General features: G+C 37.3%; 1 protein-coding gene across 3 annotated transcripts in view; it reads right to left on the bottom strand.

The window, feature by feature from the left end:
- Positions 1-19,246, bottom strand: part of UNC79 (unc-79 homolog, NALCN channel complex subunit) — a 211,751-nt gene extending 192,505 nt beyond the window's left edge. For 2 of the 3 annotated variants that reach the window (XM_070358461.1, XM_070358463.1), the window contains exons 1-4: positions 19,144-19,246; positions 9,991-10,083; positions 1,016-1,071; positions 213-342 (exon numbers count right to left, since the gene is read on the bottom strand). In XM_070358461.1, coding sequence (XP_070214562.1) covers positions 213-342; positions 1,016-1,071; positions 9,991-10,083; positions 19,144-19,231 — 367 coding nt within the window. In that variant the 5' untranslated portion in view covers positions 19,232-19,246. The remainder of the gene's footprint in view (positions 1-212; positions 343-1,015; positions 1,072-9,990; positions 10,084-19,143) is intronic. The other variant, XM_070358462.1, reaches the window with a different exon arrangement.
- Between the last annotated feature and the right edge of the window lie 516 nt (positions 19,247-19,762).

Here is a 19,762-nt window from a genome sequence, read left to right as displayed (position 1 = left end):
TGAAACTTAATGCAATTTGCTATGATGTCATAAAAGATTTGAAATTAATTTTAATTAATTTATTTTTATACCACCTAGTTTCAGAAAGGATTTATAACACCATCTAAGGGTACAGTAAACATAATCTAACAGTATTTAAACAAATAAGTAAGCGAGCCAAATATGGCATGAGAGAAATAAAGACGGGGCACACAGAGCTTGTCTTCCCTTACCTGTGTACTGCAAGCCCCTGTACTCGCTTATTGCCCCTGGAGGTTTTAAATTGGGCCAGTAATGGAACAGCATTTGCACAGCTGGAGGTTTCACTTGTGAAGGCCCATAGGCTATCACATACAAAAGATCCTAAAGAAAACAAGAAGCATGTTTTCACCAACATCATCAAATAAAAATAAAGGTAGCTCATTCAATATTACCAAAGCAGTGAAAATTCTAGTGGAGGGATTGAAGTGGTTAATTTCCCTGGAACTTCATCATCTAGGTGGCCTTTGCAGATTAAGTCACATTAGAATCTTCTTTTTATTATTTTCATGGGTGTTGTAAATAAGCCAGCCCTGGTAGTGTTCAGATGTACACTATCTTTTAACAAATTCTTTTCTATTCAGAATAATGGGGAAGATTTTAGAACGGCATAAAGCCAGTTTGCCAAACACTACATTTTTAAAAACATTTCCGTAAAACATATTTTTTAATAATTCACATCTATTTGAAAGAAGAAAGTTTCCCAAGAAACCTTTCAAATTAAATAAAACTGTCACATAGTACAGTATTTGCTAAATTCCACAAACGAGAGATATCCAATTACTGCTTCTGTCAAGTCACTCTGCTCTTCAAGTCTCATTTCTCCTCTAAATGATAAGTAATTAACCAGTAAGCAAAGAATTATAATTTGTACCACACCAAGATAATAAGACATCAATAAATTTGACCTAAACAATAGTTTTAACATGCAAACAACTTTTACTCTATTATATAAATTCAATTTGTGACTATGAGTTTAACGTGGCCCCAAACTTACTTTCCATACTTCCTGTTTATATTTCATGAGGCATTCCAATAATTGACAATGATACACTGAAAGGAAGAAAATATAATTGGTACATGAAATGTAAATACCAGACAAAAGATCCTGTGTAATAAACTATATTAGTAGGACTCTTCACTCTAATCATTAAATTAGAAATTGCTTATTTTCATGTATTCATACCTATCAAAAATCATATAAACCTTTGACTTTATCAAGTTTTATTTCAAGATCCCTGAAAAGTATTTTATTTATCTTATTAGCATAGGAAATATTAAGAAAACTCCCTAGGAATCATACTTTTATAATATAAACATATTAATGTAATTAAGAATGATGCAGAAAAAAAAATTGCTTAATCATAGTAAAAGTTCACATTAATTGAGTGTTCATTTTGTGCCAGGTATTGAGCTTAAGAGCTTTAAACATTATGTATTTCATAACCACCATGTTGCAGCTAGAGAACAAAGGTTTGGTTTTCTATCTTGCCCAAGTTTGGATAGATAGCAAGAACAGACTGATGGATTAGAAAAGAGGTCTTTTAGCACCAATTCATCTAGTTGAGGAATCCTTAAAAGCTATACAACGGCAAGCTTCTTTGATTTGCCAATGTTTACTTGTGGAAGAAAGATATTTTCACCCTAGTTAGATACATATTTGATATCTTCCCTAACCTATCTTCCAACCTTATCACAGCGCTGAAGCTGGTCTCCCTTTAGTCACCGATGACCTCTGAGTCGTTCAGCTCCATGGAGACTTTTCAGTCCACCTATCATTCGACCTTCATCAATTCAGCACTGCTGAACACCCTCTTTCCTTGACTTAACGACTGCCCCTCTCCCATTACCTGTGGCAGGCAGTGCTGTTGCTACTCAACTGCTGTAAGCAACCCTTTCTTCCTTGTTCAGCTCCCAGTACACAGACTGCAAAGCAGGACAATTTGCCAGATTTTGTTGCAGCTGGGAAAGCCACATGACTCAGTGCTGACAAGCAAGACGTAATGGAATCTGCTGGGGAGCTTCTGAGACTCATTTTTCCTCTTTGACAAAAGGAAAGAGGCACACCAGGAGACTTTTCTCTAATCATCCTGACTGATCTTATTTTTGATAGGATTTGATTGGATATATTTTTGAAACCCATTTTTTAGATATGGTTGTTTAAGAATATGGGCTTCCCGGGTGGCTTAGTGGTAAAGAATTCTCCTGCACTACAGGAGACATGGGTTTGATCCTTGAGTCAGGGAGATCTCCTGGAGAAGGAAATGGCAACCCACTGCAGTATTCTTGCCTGGTGAACTCCATGGACAGAGGAGCCTGGCCGGCTATAGTCCATGGGGTCGTAGAGAGTCAACACGACTTAGTGACTGAGCATGCATGCATGTAAGAATATTCACTGTGGCATATCTTGCAAACATGAGAAGAAATTCAAGAGAAACCCAAAGATGGCATCTCAGACCCCTGATACAGCTATCTCCAAGACTTCCTATTAAGTAACAACAAACATTTTTATAGCTTAAAGCCTATATTAAAAGCCAAACAGCTCTCTGTCTCCTTGGCAAGCTCCTCCTCTTCCATTTGGGCCAGTATCTGCTGGAGTTCCTGAAGGTCTGATCATAAATAAAATCCACTTTTCATTCTATGTCTCTCATGAGCAATGTCACACTCATATACAGCAATGCTTCAGAAATACTACAAGTTCCATTACAGACCATACCAAATACTGCAATAATGTGAATCATAAAAATTTTTTGGTTTCTTCAGGCATATAAAAGTTATGGTTGGAATATACAATAGTCTATTAAGGATGCAATAGCATTATATCTAAAATAAAACAATGAACACACCTCAATTGAAAAATATTTCATTGCTAAAAAATGCTAACCATCATTTGACAATGCAGAGACGCTACAAAACTTCGTAAAAAAACACAAGATCTGTGAAACATAGTAAAAGAAGATATGACTGTACAACTTGACTTATCATCTATATACAACTCAGTGTATAATAGCATTGAACATGAGGGCTCAAAGTTCATTAATTCTAGCCCAGAATTCTGTAACGGGTTAAAGACTCATAATACAACTTCTTAATTACTATTACCTCTTTTTTCCTGAAGGAAGCTGATTTATTTGCATTTTTGTGTTTTGCTGTTGTTCAGTTGCTCAGTCATGGCCGAATCATTGTAACCTCAGGAACTGCAGGATGTCAGACTTTCCTGTCCTTCACTATATCCTGGAGTTTGCTCAAACTCATGTTAATTGACTCAGTGATGCCATCCAACCATCTCATCCTCTGTTGCCCACTTCCCCTCCTGCTCTCAATCTTTCCCAGCATCAAGGTCTTTTCCAAGGAGTTGGTTCTTTGCATCAGGTGGCCAAAGTATTGGAACTTCAACATCAGTCCTTCCAATGGAATTCAGGGTTGATTTTCTTTGGGATTGACTGGTTTTATATCCTTGCTATCCAAGGGACTCTCAAGAGTTTTCTCCAATACCACAGTTCAAAAGCATCATTTCTTTGGCACTCAGCCTTCTTTATGGTCCAACTCTCACATCTGGACATGACTACTGGAAAAACCATAGCTTTGACTAGATGGACCTTTGTCAACAAAGTGATGTCTCTGCTTTTTAATATGCTGTCTAGGTTTGTCATAACCTTTCTTCCAAGAAAAAACATCTTTTAATTTCATGGCTGCAGTCAGCATTCGCAGTGATTTTGGAGTCCAAGAAAATAAAGCCTGTCACTGTTTCCATTTTTTTTCCCATCTATTTTCCAAGAACTGAGGGGACTGGATGCAATGATCTTAGTTTTTTGAATGTTGAGCTTTAAGGCAGATTTTTCACTCTCCTCTCTCACTTTAATCAACAGGTTCTTCGATTCCTCTTCACTTTCTTCCATAAGGATGGTGTCATCTGCATATCTGAGGTTATTGATATTTCTCCCAACAATCTTAATTCCAGCTTCAGCTTCATCCAGTGTAGCGTTTCATATGATGTACTCTGCACTCAATATGCCAGCAAGTTTGGAAAACTCAACAGGGGCCACAAGACTGGAAAAGGTCAGTTTTCATTCCAATACCAAAGAAGGGCAATGCCAAAGAATATTCAAACTACCACACAATTGCACTCAATTCACATGCTAGCAAAGTAATGGCCAAAATCCTCCAAGCAAGGTTTCAACAGAACGTGAACCAAGAACTTACAAATGTACAAGCTGGATTTAGAAAAGGCAGAGAAACCAGAGATCAAATTGCCAACATCCGTTGGATCATAGAAAAAGCAAGAGAGTTCCAGAAAAAAGTCTGCTTAACTGGCTATGCTAAAGCCTTTGACTATTTGGATCACAACAAACTGTGGCAAATTCTTAACTAGACAGGAATACCAGACCTCCTTACCTGCCTCCTGAGAAACCTGTATGCAGGTCAAGAAGCAACAGGTAGAACTGGACATGGAACAACAGACTGGTTCCAAATTGGGAAAGGAGTATGTCAAGGCTGTATATGTCACCTGCTTATTTAACTTCCATGCAGAGTACATCATCTGAAATGCCAGGCAGGATTAAGCACAAGCTGGAATCAAGATTGCTGGGAGAAAAACCAAGAACTTCAGATATGCAGATGACACCACCCTTATGGCAAAAAATGAAGAGGAACTAAAGAGCCTCTTGATGAAAGTGAAAGAAGAGAGTGGAAAAGCTGACTTAAAAGTCAACATTCAAAAAACTAAGATCATGGCATCCAGTCCCATCACTTCATGTCAAATAGATGGGGAAACAATGAAAACAGTGACAGACTTGGGCTCCAAAACCACTGTAGATGGTAACTGCAGCCATGAAATTAAACTATTTTTAATGAATTTCATGAAATGAAATTTAAAGATGCAAGCTCCGAGAGTTGGTGATGGACTGGAAAGCCTGGTGTGCTGCAGTTCATGGGATCACAAACAGACACGGCAGAGTGATTGAACTGAACTCTTCTGTCTTTTCTAAATCCAGTTTGTACATTTGGAAGTTCTCAGTTCATGTACTGTTGAAGCCTAGCTTGAAGGATTTTCAGCATTACCTTGCTGGTATGTGAAATGAGTGCAATTGTATAGTAGTTTGAATATTCTTTGGCATTGGAATAAAAACTGACCTTTTCCAGTCCTGTGGTCACTACTGAGGTTTCCAAATTCACTGGCATATTGAGTGCAACACTTTAGCACCAGCATCTTTTAGGATTTGAAATAGCTCAGAAGGATTTCCATCACCTCCACTAGCTTTCTTCATAGTAATGCTTCCTAAGGCCCACTTGAATTCATACTCCAGGATGTCTGGCTCTAGGTGAGTGATCATACCACTGTGGTTATCCAGGTCATTAAGATCTTTCTTGTACAGTTCTTCTGTGTATTCTTGCCACCTCTTCTTAATCTCTTCTGCCTCTGTTAGGTCCATACCATTTTTGTCCTTTATGGTGCCCATTTGCATGAAATTTTCCCTTGGTATCTCTAATTTTCTTGAAGAGATCTTGACGAGATCTCTCCCCATTCTATTGTTTTCTTCTATTTCTTTACAATGTTCCTTTAGGAAGGCTTTTATCTCTCTTTGCTATTCTCTGGAACTCTGCATTCAAATGGGTATATCTTTCCTTGTCTCCTTTGCCTTTCTCTTCGCTTCTTTTCTCAACTATTTGTAAGGTCTCCTCAGACAACCATTTTGCCTTTTTGCATTTCTCTTTCTTGGGGATGGTTTTGATCACCACCTCCTATACAATGTCATGAACCTCCGTCCATAGTTCTTTTGGCACTCTGTCTATCAGATCTAAACCCTTGAATCTATTTGTCACTTCCACTGTATAGTCATCAGGGATTTGATTTAGGTCATACCTGAATGATCTAGTGGTTTACCCTACTTTCTTCAATTTAAGTCTGAATTTTGCAATAAGGGGTTCATGATCTGAGCCACAGTCAGCTCCCAGTCTTGTTTTTGCTGACTGTATAGAGTTTCTCCATCTTCAGCTGCAAAGAATATAATCAGTCTGATTTCGGTGTTGACCATCTGGTGATGTCCCTGTGTAGAGTTGTCTCTTCTGTTGTTGGAAGAGGGTTTTTGCTATGACCAGTGCATTCTCTTTGTAAAACTCTGTTATCCTTTGCCCTGCTTCATTTTGTACTCCAAGGCCAAACTTGCCTGTTATTCCAGATATCTCTTGACTTCTTTCTTTTGCATTCCAGTCCCCTATGATGAAAAGGACGTCTTTTTTTGGTGTTAGTTCTACAAAGTCTTGTAAGTATTCATAGAACCGTTCAACTTCAGCTTCTTCGGCATTAGTGGTTGAGGCAAAGACTTCAATTACTGTGATATTGAATGGTTTTCCTTGGAAGTGAACTGAGATCATTCTGTAGTTTTTGAGATTGTACCCAAATACTGCATTTCAGACTCTTTTGTTGACAATGAGGGGTACTCCATTTCTTCTAAGGGATTCTTGCCCACAGTAGTAGATATAATAGCCATCTGAATTAAGTCGCCTATTCCTGTCTACTTTAGTTCATTGATTCCTAAACTGTTGATGTTCACTCTTGCCATCTCCTGTTTGACCAATTCCAATTTTTTAGGACATAGAGAATTACTACTGAGGTTATGTGTAGGTTTTCCCCCCAGTGTTATTGAGATATAACTGACATACAACAATGTATTAGTCCAAGGTATATCATCTTCTCTCAAATATTTTAAAGACTCCTTGAACATAACATGTCCAAAATAGACCTCATGATCTTCCCTTAGAAGCCTGGTCTTTCTCTTCCAGTGTCTTCTTTCTCAGGGATATCCAATATGTCACCAAACCCTAACAATTTTTACTTCCTGAATAGCTCTCAGATATATCCACTTTTCTTGGCCTCAATCAACCCTGGCTTTTACATGTATAGACAAATGCAATGGCCTCCTCATGGGTCAATCTGTATCCACTCTGGCTCCTTTTATTCCATTCTAAGCTGCAGCTAGGGTGACACATACGTGCGTGCACGCTCAGTCGCTCAGTCATGTCTGACTTTGTGTGACCCTGTGGACCGTAGCCCACCAGGCACCTCTGCCCATGGGATTCTCCAGACAAGAATTCTGGAGTGGGTTGCCATCACCTCCTCCAGGGTGTCTTCGCAAGCCAGGGATTTAACCAGCGTCTCCTGCATTGGCAGGCAGATTCTTTATCACTGGGCCACCTGGGAAATCCCAGTGACACACACACAAACACTCAGTCTTTCAGTACCTCCCCATTAGACTCAGGATGAGCGCAGGACTCCCAGAGCCCACAGCATCCTGCGTGTTCTAACCTGTGGGTGTCTACAGTCTCGTCTCACACCAGGCAGCCCTCACTCTGAGCTCCAGCTACAGTGACCTGTCAGTCCCACCTGCGTGCAAGTTTCCCTTCTGACACATAAGAGCCCTCTGCCTGGAAAGCTCCACTCCTGATAGGCCTTGTTAATGCTACTCATCCATCAGTCCTCAGACCAAAGGTTTTACTCCCAGAAAAGCTTTCCCTAATCTCTTCAATAAAAGAAAAATCCCCTTTTATAGGGTCTCATCATAGCACAATGTACATCATTCAAAGCACTTGTCACAATCGAAACTGGACACTTGCTTGTGTAATTATTTGGTTAATATATTCTCCCTCCACCACATGATAGGCTTCACAAAGAGAGAGGAGGGGTTGCACCAAGCAGATACTCAGTAACTGCTTGTTGAGTTTATAAATGGTCCTCTAGATTGGGAACTGTGTGAAGCCATGACTGCTTTCTCTGGTCTGGGGTACTTTCTCTTCCACAGGGTCTGCTCTTCTCCTTGTATTTGCTACACGAACCTTGTTCACAGGAGGCCACTGACTATCCATGAACAGACCCAGAGAGTCCCTTTATTTAAACTGCCTCCTCTCCCAGAATGCCCCACTTACCCCGTCAATCAAAATTCTATACGATTTTAAGACCCATGATCAAGTGGCACAAAGCCTTTCCTGATCATTTCAACCCATACAGTTCTCTCCTCTGATGAATTAACAGTATCCATAGAATTTATTCGGTACTTTTTACATACTACTTTACATTGTAAATTAATCATTTATGTGAATAAGCCTAATCTTCCCAATTAGACATAAGCTCCATAGCAAGCACCATGTCTAACATTTCAGGGTGGTTTTCACAGTGCTGAGCACAGAGGAATGTACACAGGAGTTACGCAATGAATTCCTGGTACCTGAGCAAGAACTCGGCTCTATTCCTGATATACAATCAGGTACAAGGATCAAGCTTCCACTGGCTATCTCCCCCAATAAAAGTTCAAAGGATAATAATGTCCTACCCACTTAGTCACAGAGAGCCCCCTGGTGGACAGCACCTCACTTCTTCCGTTTCCCCCATCACCAGATTAACTTGCTGTCCCACATGTCATTCTTAGTATAGAATAGCTGGCTATACACGTCCCCCCATGAACAGATGAAGACACGGATTTAGAAATAACAGAAGTAACACTATTTGATAGCAGTGGTTTCCCAATGAAACATTCAACTCCAAGAAGACAATGGCAGATTGTAGAGATCCGTGTTTCCATTTACTGAGCAGTGTCCATGATGTGCCACGTCATTATGCTGACGAAGCACATCACACAGACCTAAGCCATTAAATCCTCACAACAACATTTGTAGTTATTGCAGGAAGAATTATTTCCATTTCGGAAGTGAGAAAACTTAGTTTTAGGGAAGTTGAAGAACTTGCTCATGGTTAAGCTAGCTGGCAATTTGTGCTGAACTCAGATGTGAACTCACATACCCTTAACCTCAAAGCACATGATTCTACCCGACCTGCTAAACTGCCTCCCAACGTGGAAATTAGGACCGAAGCCTGATGCAGAGTTTAGTTAACTAACTAGATTCTCAGAGACTTAGATAATTAACTAGAGACTTTAACGAACTAGATTCATTATATTCTAATAAATATAAATGACATTATGAGGATCCTTTAAGCCAAATAGAGATATGAGATATAACTTCCTCCAAATATATATTTTAATTAAACTCATATAATAATCATAAGGGATTTCATATTTGAAGGATGATATTCCAGATTAAGAAACATTAAGATTTTGAAATGAAAAGAAAAAATTGGTTTCCTCATCCTGAGTCAAAAACTCAATTATTACTCATTATGTAATTAAGTAGAAGGTCAAAAACAGGGCCCCCAAATTTGTCTACTAATGAAAATAAACATTGAGATCATGTCTTAGCATGTGACTCCAATAGTCAGCCTCTTTTAGGTTAGTTTCCTGAAGTTCATCTGCAGTGACCCTAATAAACGGAAATCAAACAAAGTATATCAGATTAAATCTGCTTAACATTACTAGTAATCAAAGAAACACAAATCAAAATGAGATATTGTTTTTTATCTAGTCATCTCTACACAAATGTTATAGCACTCTATAACAGGGTACAGTGTATTTTCATACATAATTAGTGGGAATATTGAAAATTTTTTCAAGCCCTTCAACCCATTAATCCCTCTTTTATGAACTTACTCTAAGGAAACAGTCACAAATATAATAAAAGATTTACGTGCAAGGATATTCGTGTGGTATTAGAGTAGCAAATTCATAAAATATTCACAGTGGTCATCTGTAGTTCTTAGAACTGCAGGTGATTGTTTTTATTTTTATTATTATTATTTTATTTTTATTTCAATCATTGAATTATTTCTATATACTTATATTCAAGCCATTTCCAGTCAGTGTTCTAAAACTGTTCTCCAATATTCTAAAAATATCACTAGCCAATAAGATTACTACTAACATCCAGAGGCAAGTAAAACTTATTTCAATTTTAAAATCTGTTTTCTAACACAACTCCAGTTGTCTATTCACCAAAAGAAAATCTAAGAATTTCTAGTTTGCCTATTTGATATCTTATTCAATTACTGGTCTTGGAATTAATAAATCCATCCAAATTTCCACTTACCTGGGTTGGATGTGTACTGCATTGCAATCATTAGCATGGATGATGCAGAGAGATTAACATGGGCAGGAACGCCTTCTCTCCTTGAGGAACCCACTAAAACCAAAATTATTTTGATTAGACACAATTTATACATATGTATTTGTATATTTATATTTATTTATATATTTTGTTACTACTTTGCATAGGGCAAGAGAGCTGAAAAGAAACTTGAAAAAATCAATAGAAGTTTTGCATAAATGAAATCACAAAATTTGTCCTGGCACACAAACACTACCGTAGTCTTTATCATAGGCATATTTAGTGAGAATCTTCAAGGAGCAGGAATAATGCCAGAATGTAGTGCAATAGTTACATCAGAATTTTACTTAGATGTGATCTCTGTTTCCAATATGTTTTTATCTAGGTAGAAAAGAAAGAAAAAACAAAATCCTCTGTGTATCCAAATACAATGCATGTTGAAGTTTATCCCAATAAGAAAGTAAAAATAAAAGGTTTTTTAACACAACTTGAATGTATTAAGAGATGCAGCTGAAAGAGTCTACTTATAATGGGCACTATATTCACTTAGTAACAAACACAAATTTTAAATCATGCATAATAAAAAATAGTATATTAATTTAAAAATTATTTTCAACTCTCACTTATCATTAAACAATTTTATTCAAACCTTCACATGTAACTTCAGCAACAGCAGCTTAATTGCCATGACAATCACTCTTTTACTTTTCCAGAGCTTACTATTTTCATATCCACCTGAGTTGTTTGAAATAAAGTACTTTTTGAATCTGTGAATAATGCTGTTGCTGGACATTTTATCCTGTCCCACAGTATTCAATCACAAGGTCAGTTGGATTCTTCAAAATTCATCTTATAGCAGTAAAATTGTGAATGCCATGTGATAACCACTTACACATTGCTTTCAAGACATCTTTAAGTGGCCTGTTTACAAAGACATCCAACACTGTTTCAAATCTCTCTTTTTTAATGAGTGTATCAGGTAACCTCTATAAGCATCCAGAACTAGCTCTGACGGAGGTCACTTGAGGTAACATGTTGTCTCCAGTGTACTTTATTATTCTAAGCACAGTAACAGAGAGGGCCCACAGTAGAGAAACTTTACAAGGACTCAAATAGAAAATAGAATTCCTTTTCTGGGATAATTGCAGAAATAGCAGAAATCTTGCCTTATAGTTGGGCTGCTGTGGCAAATTGTCAGGAAAGCACAAACAGAACAGTAGATAGTGAATAAACACGCTCATAAAGTCAACTCTCAACTTCCAACACAGACTGCAGAAGACCACCAACACAGCCAACAAGAAAAAAGCAGAGAGCCCTAAAATCTGTCTTATTTTAAAACATTAAAGTGCAATGTGTAGGAATAATATCTCACCTACAGCCAAAAAGAATAAGGTAACATAATAAAACACATGTATAAAAGAAGTATTAAAGCACTAAAAGAGGTTTATCATATAATGAAGAAGACAAAAAAAAATTTAACATGATTCTCTTTTAATTTACATTTTAAAAATGAGCACCACAAGGGACACTGTGGCCATTACAATAGTTTACAGAAACACACAAACAAATAAAATGGATCTATAATTGAGTCCCATTTACCTGAGTTGGTTTTTATGAATCACTTACTTCTGGGATGCTGCTAACCCACCAAGCCAGTGATAATCAGGAACAAAAATTAGCTCGGTTATACAATATAAATAAATATTAATACTTATACAAAGACATGAAGATCAGTTCACTGATCTTAGATGTTAAAGTTGATGAACTAAGTAATCAAGGGAAAAAATCTTTGGGCCAAATTCAGACTTTAGCCAAGGAGCTTGTTCAAATTGGGCTTCCCTGCTCAGACAGTAAAGAATCTGCCTGAAACACAGGAGACTCAGGTCCAATCCCTGGGGGAAGATTCCCTGGAGGAGGGCATGACAACCCACTCCAGTATTCTTGCCTGGAGAATCCCACGGACAGAGGAGCCTAGAGGGCTATAGTCCATAGGGCCACAAAGAGTTGGACATGACTGAATGGCTGATACTAATACTTGTTCAAATTCAGCTTCAGGGGACCCATATCTAGAGAGTCTAACTCAGTTGAGAAGCAGGAAAGCTGTGTTTAATAAAGACATCAAATGATTCTGACCAAGTGGACCTTGGAGCTACATTTGAGAAGTACTACTAGAGGGATGAGAATAAGAAAGGATATACTTCTGGGGCAGCTCAGTGGTTAAGACTCTGCCTTCCAATGCAGGGGATGCAGGTTCGTTCCTTGGTTGGGGAACTAAGATACCATATGTCGCAGTGTGCAGCCAAAAATTTTAAATAAATAAAACTTGGGAAAAAAAGAAAGGAAATATTTAATAAGGTGTCCAGATGTGCGAGGAATAATTGCACACCCTTGGGTTCTTTGGTTAAAGGGGAGAAAAGCAAAAGAAAGTGTAGCCTTCAACATAGGCAAGGAAAAATAATTATGTGTATACTATATCCATTCCTTTGGGGACAAGTGTCTCACCTTTGTTTAAATTAATTTCAAACTTAAATTAGAAGTGTTTCTTAAAAATGAGAACTACTATTAAGGGAGGCTGAGAATCACTGTGCCTGGAGACACAGTGGGAGAGATGCCCAAATATCTCAGATGATTTAGGTGAAGTTCATTTGGAGAACAGTCCAAATGGCTTGGTGACTTTTGGATGTCCCTCCTAACCCCTACAAATCCATGCTCTCCCTCAAGAAAGGTCAGCACCAAAGCCAAGAGTGTTCCCCTGACTCAAGCCCTCCGAAACCAACTCCAGCACTTCTTTAAGTAGACTGTGCCTTGCAATTTCTTAGTCTTCTAATGGACTGAACAAAGTCACCACAATTCCAATTTAATAAACATGCAGAGACACACATCATTTATTGAATCTTGTTAAAAAGGCATGACGCAAACAGACATGCAGCTTGTCCTCATGAGGATGTATAAGGTCAAAGCTGCATACAATGGAAGGAACCAGAGAATTAATCAAAATAAGGAAATTTTACATGCAATATTGTGCTCAGGAAATACAATTAAGTCTTAAGACCAATTCCTCTTAAGACCTGATCCTCTTAGCACTACCAAAACAATTACTATATCATCCCCTCCTTCTATGAACAACAACAATTTCTTAATCTGTTCCTGCATTTTATAATTCCTAATACATTATCAGAAATAGCTCTTATATGATTCTCCGCAAAAAAAAAGTATAGCGGAAAGCCATTTTATAAAAGAGAAATCAAATTTTGCACAAGAATACCAACCTAATTATTAGGACTATGGCCTAAGTCACTTGACTTCATAGTTAATGCTCTAGTCACTTAGTCACACAGTATTTTTTCAGTATCTCCTACATACGAGGCATTATTCTAGACGCTGGGACACAGCTGTGTATAAGACAGGCAAGTCTTTGTCTTTATGAAGCTTAAATGCTAGAATTGTGCTGTACAATATAGTAGCCACATGTGGTTAAATTTAAACCAATCAAAAGTAAATCAGGCATAGTGGTAAGAATCTACCTGCCAACGCAGCAGACATGGGTTTGATCCCTGGTCCAGGAAGATTCCACATGCCGTGCAGCAACTAAGCCCATGAGCCACAACAACTGGGCCTGTGCTCTGGAGTCCACAAGCCCCAACTCCTGGGCCCTTGCCCTGCAATAAGAGAAGCCAGCGCACCACAGAGAAGAGTAGCCCCCGCTCTTCGCAACTAGAGAAGGCCCACATGCAGCAACAAAGACCCAGCACAGCCATAAATAAAAAATAAATCTTAAAAAGTAAGCTAAGTTAAAAATGCAGTTCCTCTGTCTCATTAGATATATTTCAAGTGTTCTGTTCCCACGTGTGGCTAGTGGCTATTCTATTGAATAGCGCAGGATTTTAAATAACCTTTCCATGACTGCAGACAGTTCTGTTGTGTTATTCTAGAGGAACAGGAAACAAATACCTGTGAAGAAATATAAAGCAGGGCAAGGGAATAGGTAGAAAATGATGGAAGGTCCTGTTTGAGCTTGAAGGTAAAGAAGGGCCTCTGGGAAGCCGTACTACTGGAGCTGAGACTTGAAGGGAGTGAGCAAGCAAATCATGTGACCATCTGCAAGAAGGGCTTGTGAGACAGAGGAAAAAAGCCTGGAGCAAAAGCAAAACCTGGTGCCTTTATGAAACTGCAGCAAGGCCAATATGAGCCCAGCAGAGCAAACGCTAGCGGAGGCAGGGGATGAAGCAGTAAGATAAGCTGGGGCCAGATAGCAAGGCAGAGGCGCTGAATTTGATTTGCAGGAGTGATGGGAAGCTACTAGTTGTTTTCAAGAAGGAAATGACATAATTTGATTTCCATGTTTGGAGGACAGCTCTGGCTTTTTGGTGGAGAGCAGGCTCTGGGAGGGCTAAGAGTAGAGGCTGGGAGACCAGCTCAGAAGTTATTGGATGCTGTCTACCTTTTTAAGGGGTACAGAGAAGGGAATCACCTGGGAAGAAAAAAAACATTCTGATGCCAGTTCTGCTATATGACAGAATCATTTCCTGTGCTGCCTGGATTAGCAAGTGGCCTCTGTTTGTGTACGCAGAGGTAACTGTGCTCCCTGAGACAGGGTTTGAGCATAAGATACCTGTGCTGTCAGGTCATATGGGTTCAACAAAAGATACCATGACCCTGAAGTCTATGCAGCATTAAAATATATGCTAAGATTGGTAGATAAATAAAAAGTCATAGAGACAGGATTGCCCATCAACACAAGAGGTGTTCTGTCAGGTTCTATGAGATCAAAAACTGGTATAACAATTACTGTTATTATATGACACACTCTCAGGAAAAATTCCCAAGCCCCAGCAGATGGCCCCTTATTTCAAGCAATATTTAAGATGATGAAATGTCATGTCACCATGTAATTTTGAGCAGAATATTGGAAAGGGTTGCAATGAGATTTGACACATCTGTCCTTTGACTGTGTGTTTTGGTCTGTTATAAACTGGTATAACATCGGACAACATTCAAAGGCCATTATCATATGTTATGCCACGGCCTTCAGAACAAACACTGTGATGTAGACAGGAACGTTACAATTATTCACAAATTTACAGCTAAAGAAACTAAAGTTAGATGAGATTGTGAGATCTGCCAACAATCAAAAGACTTCATTTCAGTGCTTCTGGATTCTTATTCCAAAATATTTCTCATAATTCAATATTAAAGCTCCTAAAGTATACTATTATATAGAATTGATGCTTTTGAATTTTGGTTGGAGAAGACTCTTGAGAGTCCCTTGAACTGCATGGAGATCAAACCAGTCAATCCTGAAGGAAATCAACCCTGAATATTCATTGGAAGGACTGATGCTGAAGCTGAAACTCCAATACTTTGGCCACCTGATGTGAAGAGCCAACTCACTAGAAAAGACCTTGAGGCTAGGAAAGATTGAAGGCAAAAGAAGGGACGGCAGAAAATGAGATGGTTAGATAGCATCACCAACTCAAAGGACATGAGTCTGAGCAAATTCCAGAGACAGCAGAGGACAGGGAAGCCTGGCATGCTGCAGTCCATGGGGTCACAGAGAGCGGGACATGACGTAGTGACTGAACAACAAAAAAGTATAGTAATATCTACCTTACAAAAACAGTCATTAGCTAATAAAACATTTTATATATAAAATACTACTTAAATTCATTAATATCTTACACTGGTATTTTACTGTGTTTTTTTCTATTATATTTACTTATTAGTGTTTGGAAGATCATAGAACATAATATGCATCCTCTGTAGCAGCAGTAGAACAAAAAAATGATACAGGGCCAAAGGCTTAGAAGCAGATATTCAATTAAATCATACAGTTGCTTTTAATTCCATGCAAAGATCTAAATGAACCTTTGTTGTCTAAGGGTAAGTGACTTTTGAGGAAATTAAAGTTGGAAAAGAAACTAGATGAGACTACAGTTCAGGATGCCAAGATACCACTAGAAGGATCTTTCACAGATATAACTGTTCAGCTTTATTATTTGCTTTAAAATAACGTATGCTACATCAAATAATGTTCATTTGGGACCTCTTTTCCTTTTTTCTGCCAACATCCAAACTTCAGTTTGGTGCACAATCACAGAACCTTCGTGGAAAAAGAGAGATTTCCATGGTGAAATGCAAATAACTTTCTCATTCTTAATAATTCCTTTATATTTATGTATATGTATATTACACAAAGCCTATTGCACACATATGGAATTAAAACAAGTGTATCTTAATATATATACAATATATATATATCTTAATATATATACAATCTTAATATATATAAAATAAAAACAAGTGTATCTTAATATATATATAATATATTGTATATATATACAATAATGTATATACATTTGTATATACTATATATATATATAAGATACATATTTACCAATATATATCTTTATATATACAAGGCAATAACAAAAAGGTTATATCAAAGAAAGTTTTATAATAAATTACACTTTGCTTTGCAGCACCTCAAAGGAATTATTTAAAATAAAAGCACAGTACTTGGTTTATTGACAAAAATGGCGTAATAGATTTAACTGATATACATACAGGGCTTTTCAACTGAAAGAGCTGCAATCCCTCATTAGGTCTGCTTGAGAGTTCAGAGTTTCATCTCCTAAGTCCTTAATGATATTATCATTTAACACCTGAAAAACTGTCGTGTACTACATTTGACCTTGCAAATATTGTACCAAAGAGGTAAAAGCTTTTTTGTCTTAAAGACTTTATCAAGTACTCAGAAAATGCAATGTCCTTTATCTCAGGCCTTAAATAAAAATATTCCCATAGAAATTAAATGCTCCCCTCTAGTTCTGGTCAGAAATTTTGAACACGGAAACAACTTCCCAAAATAAAACCAACATGGATACAAGCAACAGACACACATTCTCACATCGATTCAGTTTGATACGATTAATTTGGAACCCAATTCCCTCCATCTTTGGATCTGTGTCCTTTTTATCTACTCTGGGAAAAAATAAGGACAAAAGAAACACCTGAATCATTTAACAGAATTGGCTTTAAAGGTAAGTACCACAACTTATTCTCAAAGATTTAAAGATGACAAAGATTGGCTACATTCGAATCTCAGGAATAGTGACAAGAAATGAAACAGTCAAAACTAAGAGACTAAAACCAGAGGAACCAAATAAATGAACCAGATCAGCGATTGCATTGAAAGAATATATGCCTGTTACATAAAAAAAGATTGATGTTATTTAACCTAGAATAATTAAGCTAGAAATAACCTTAGAGATGGAACATTTTTTCTAAACCTCTCCTTCACAGTTAAAGAAGAATGAAATGATTTGTCCCTACCCTTTAAATAAATACCAAGCTAATTCACTAACAATTGCAATTTTCACACAGATTTTATAAATTCAACTTATAATTTTGTTTCCCTCAGTTGCCAAGGCTTACACATTTAAATAAGTGAGGATTCCAACGTGACTACAGGCTATGTTTTAGAGTACATTTCTAAGTAGAAACTAATAATCCAGGATGAAGAAACAAGTTGCCAGTTGTCACATGCTCAGTCACTCCTAAGTATAACCCCAAGGGCCTGATATATGTAGTACCTCTTCCAAAAGTACTATTTCTAAGAAGGATGGATATAGTGAGTTACACTCAGAAAGATACAGACCCAACTGCTACTCTTTTCTTTTTAAAGCCTCTGCTTAAGCTTAACTGTCAACATACTTCTAAAAAAAATACAACTTTACAATTCTAAGGCTGTATCCATGAGTACTTTGTCAACAGAGTTACACAAAATGAAAAAAGAGAACTAAATTAAATATTCTAAAACAGAATTAAATATTCTATTACTTGAACAGTATAATCAGTCTGCTCATTTTTAATAGCTATGTAATTTAGGCAGAAGTCAGACTCTATTTTAAAGACATGAAAATTACAATTCCACAGCTAAAATTAAACTCAAGTGTAAAACAAGTAAATGAGGCTCAAAGGTACATTTGTTTACCAATCGTTACTACAAAGCGACAACTTTAATACAATTGTTAAGTGCATAACAGTAAAAACTGATCTCTAGGAACTGAATGTGACCAACACAGGCATTATTATAGAATGAGAGTTGAGAGAAGGAGAGAAGTAAACCAACACTTATTGAACACTAGGCATTATGCCAGCACCCTACCAATGCTCCAATCAATCATCTCAATTGTCACAGCAACCTTATGAGGCAGTATTATCACTGTTCTCACTTTGCAAACAGAAAGGTTAGGTGACTTGCCTAAGCTCATACAGCTAGTTGGTAGCACAGCTGTGATTTGAATCTATATCTGTTTGATTCCTAAACCCATAATCTTTTCAGATTATCTACTGAAACATAGATTAATTAATCATGTATTTCTTTAAAAAAAATACTTTAGAAGGATTTTGATCATAAAAATCACAACCCAACTTCTTTTTTTTCTCTCTGTTACCACATCTGGATAACAAGCCTGCAGAAATAAGCTTATAAAAATGAAGCAGAATTCAAATTGAATCCATGTTATAATAGTACCTGGCACATGAGTTGGAAGCTTTTGCTTTTTTCATAGTGTTCGCATAAACTTTGACTCACTATGTCATCACAACACTCTTGTGAGGGAAAGCTGATACTATCATCACCCTGGAGACGAGGTTTAACTATATGAGCTGCTGATCTCACAGAGCAGATTACGGACAGAAGTGAGACTAAAGAATATCTAGATACCCTGACTCTATCCATTGTTCCTCCCAGCACACCCTGCTGCCTTCAGATGCAAAAGATAAGAATTTCTACATCCCAGACAACATTTTTCTCCGTCTTTTTTTCTAAAGTTGCAAAAAATACTCTAATTTATATGTAGGAAATGTAGACTGTGCTTTGACTCGTTCTCTCTTCCTATTCTGTAAGATCAAACTATGTGCATAAAATAATTCTAAGGTATTATTGTCTTTTCATGTCTTTGATGTTCACCGTACTATTCATGCTAAGTGACTGAATTTTAGTCAAAGCACATGTATACAGCAGTGATTATAATCTTGAAAATCTACAAACCTAAAACAGCAAAAGCAATTTCCATTCATACATCATACAACACATAAAAATAATCTAGTATTAGGTAAGACTGAACTTACGTATAGCCATTGGTAGAAAAGATGTGCTAAGATATTCAATAATATCCTTGTGCAGAAACGGAGGAAAGGTAGCTAAGGTTGATATCATCGTGTAGGGCAAAGTACTCAGAATATCATCACTGAGAAAGGGGAGCAAACATGTAGTTGTATAAAAGATTGACTGTCCAAGGTCTGCAAAACAAAATCAAGTCATCAGTCATTGAATATCCTGCATTTAACAAAAAAGCTAACTTTACATTTTAAGCTTTTATGAAATGGTTTAAATTGCAAGCAACTATCACTCCCTTCTTTAAGAGTTCTGTATAGCACCTGCACAGTATTTGATAAATGATAGAATTAAAAAATATAAATACAGTTGACTTGTGAACAACACGGGTTTGAACTGTATTAGGTCCATTTTTGTACATGGATTTTTTTCAATAATTATATTATCTGTAGCTCAGATGGTAAAGAATCCACCTGCAATGTAGGAGACTTGAGTTTAAACTCTGGGTCGGGAAGATCCCCTGGAGGAGGGAATGGATACCAACTCCAGTATTCTCGCCTAAAGAATTCCATGAACAGAGGAGCCTGGAGGCCTACAATTCCATGGGGTCACAAAGAGTCAGACACAACTGAG

This window comes from Bos mutus, chromosome 21, assembly GCF_027580195.1.
Source record: "Bos mutus isolate GX-2022 chromosome 21, NWIPB_WYAK_1.1, whole genome shotgun sequence".
NCBI lineage: Eukaryota > Metazoa > Chordata > Mammalia > Artiodactyla > Bovidae > Bos > Bos mutus.
This window is presented reverse-complemented; position numbering and strand designations above follow the sequence as displayed.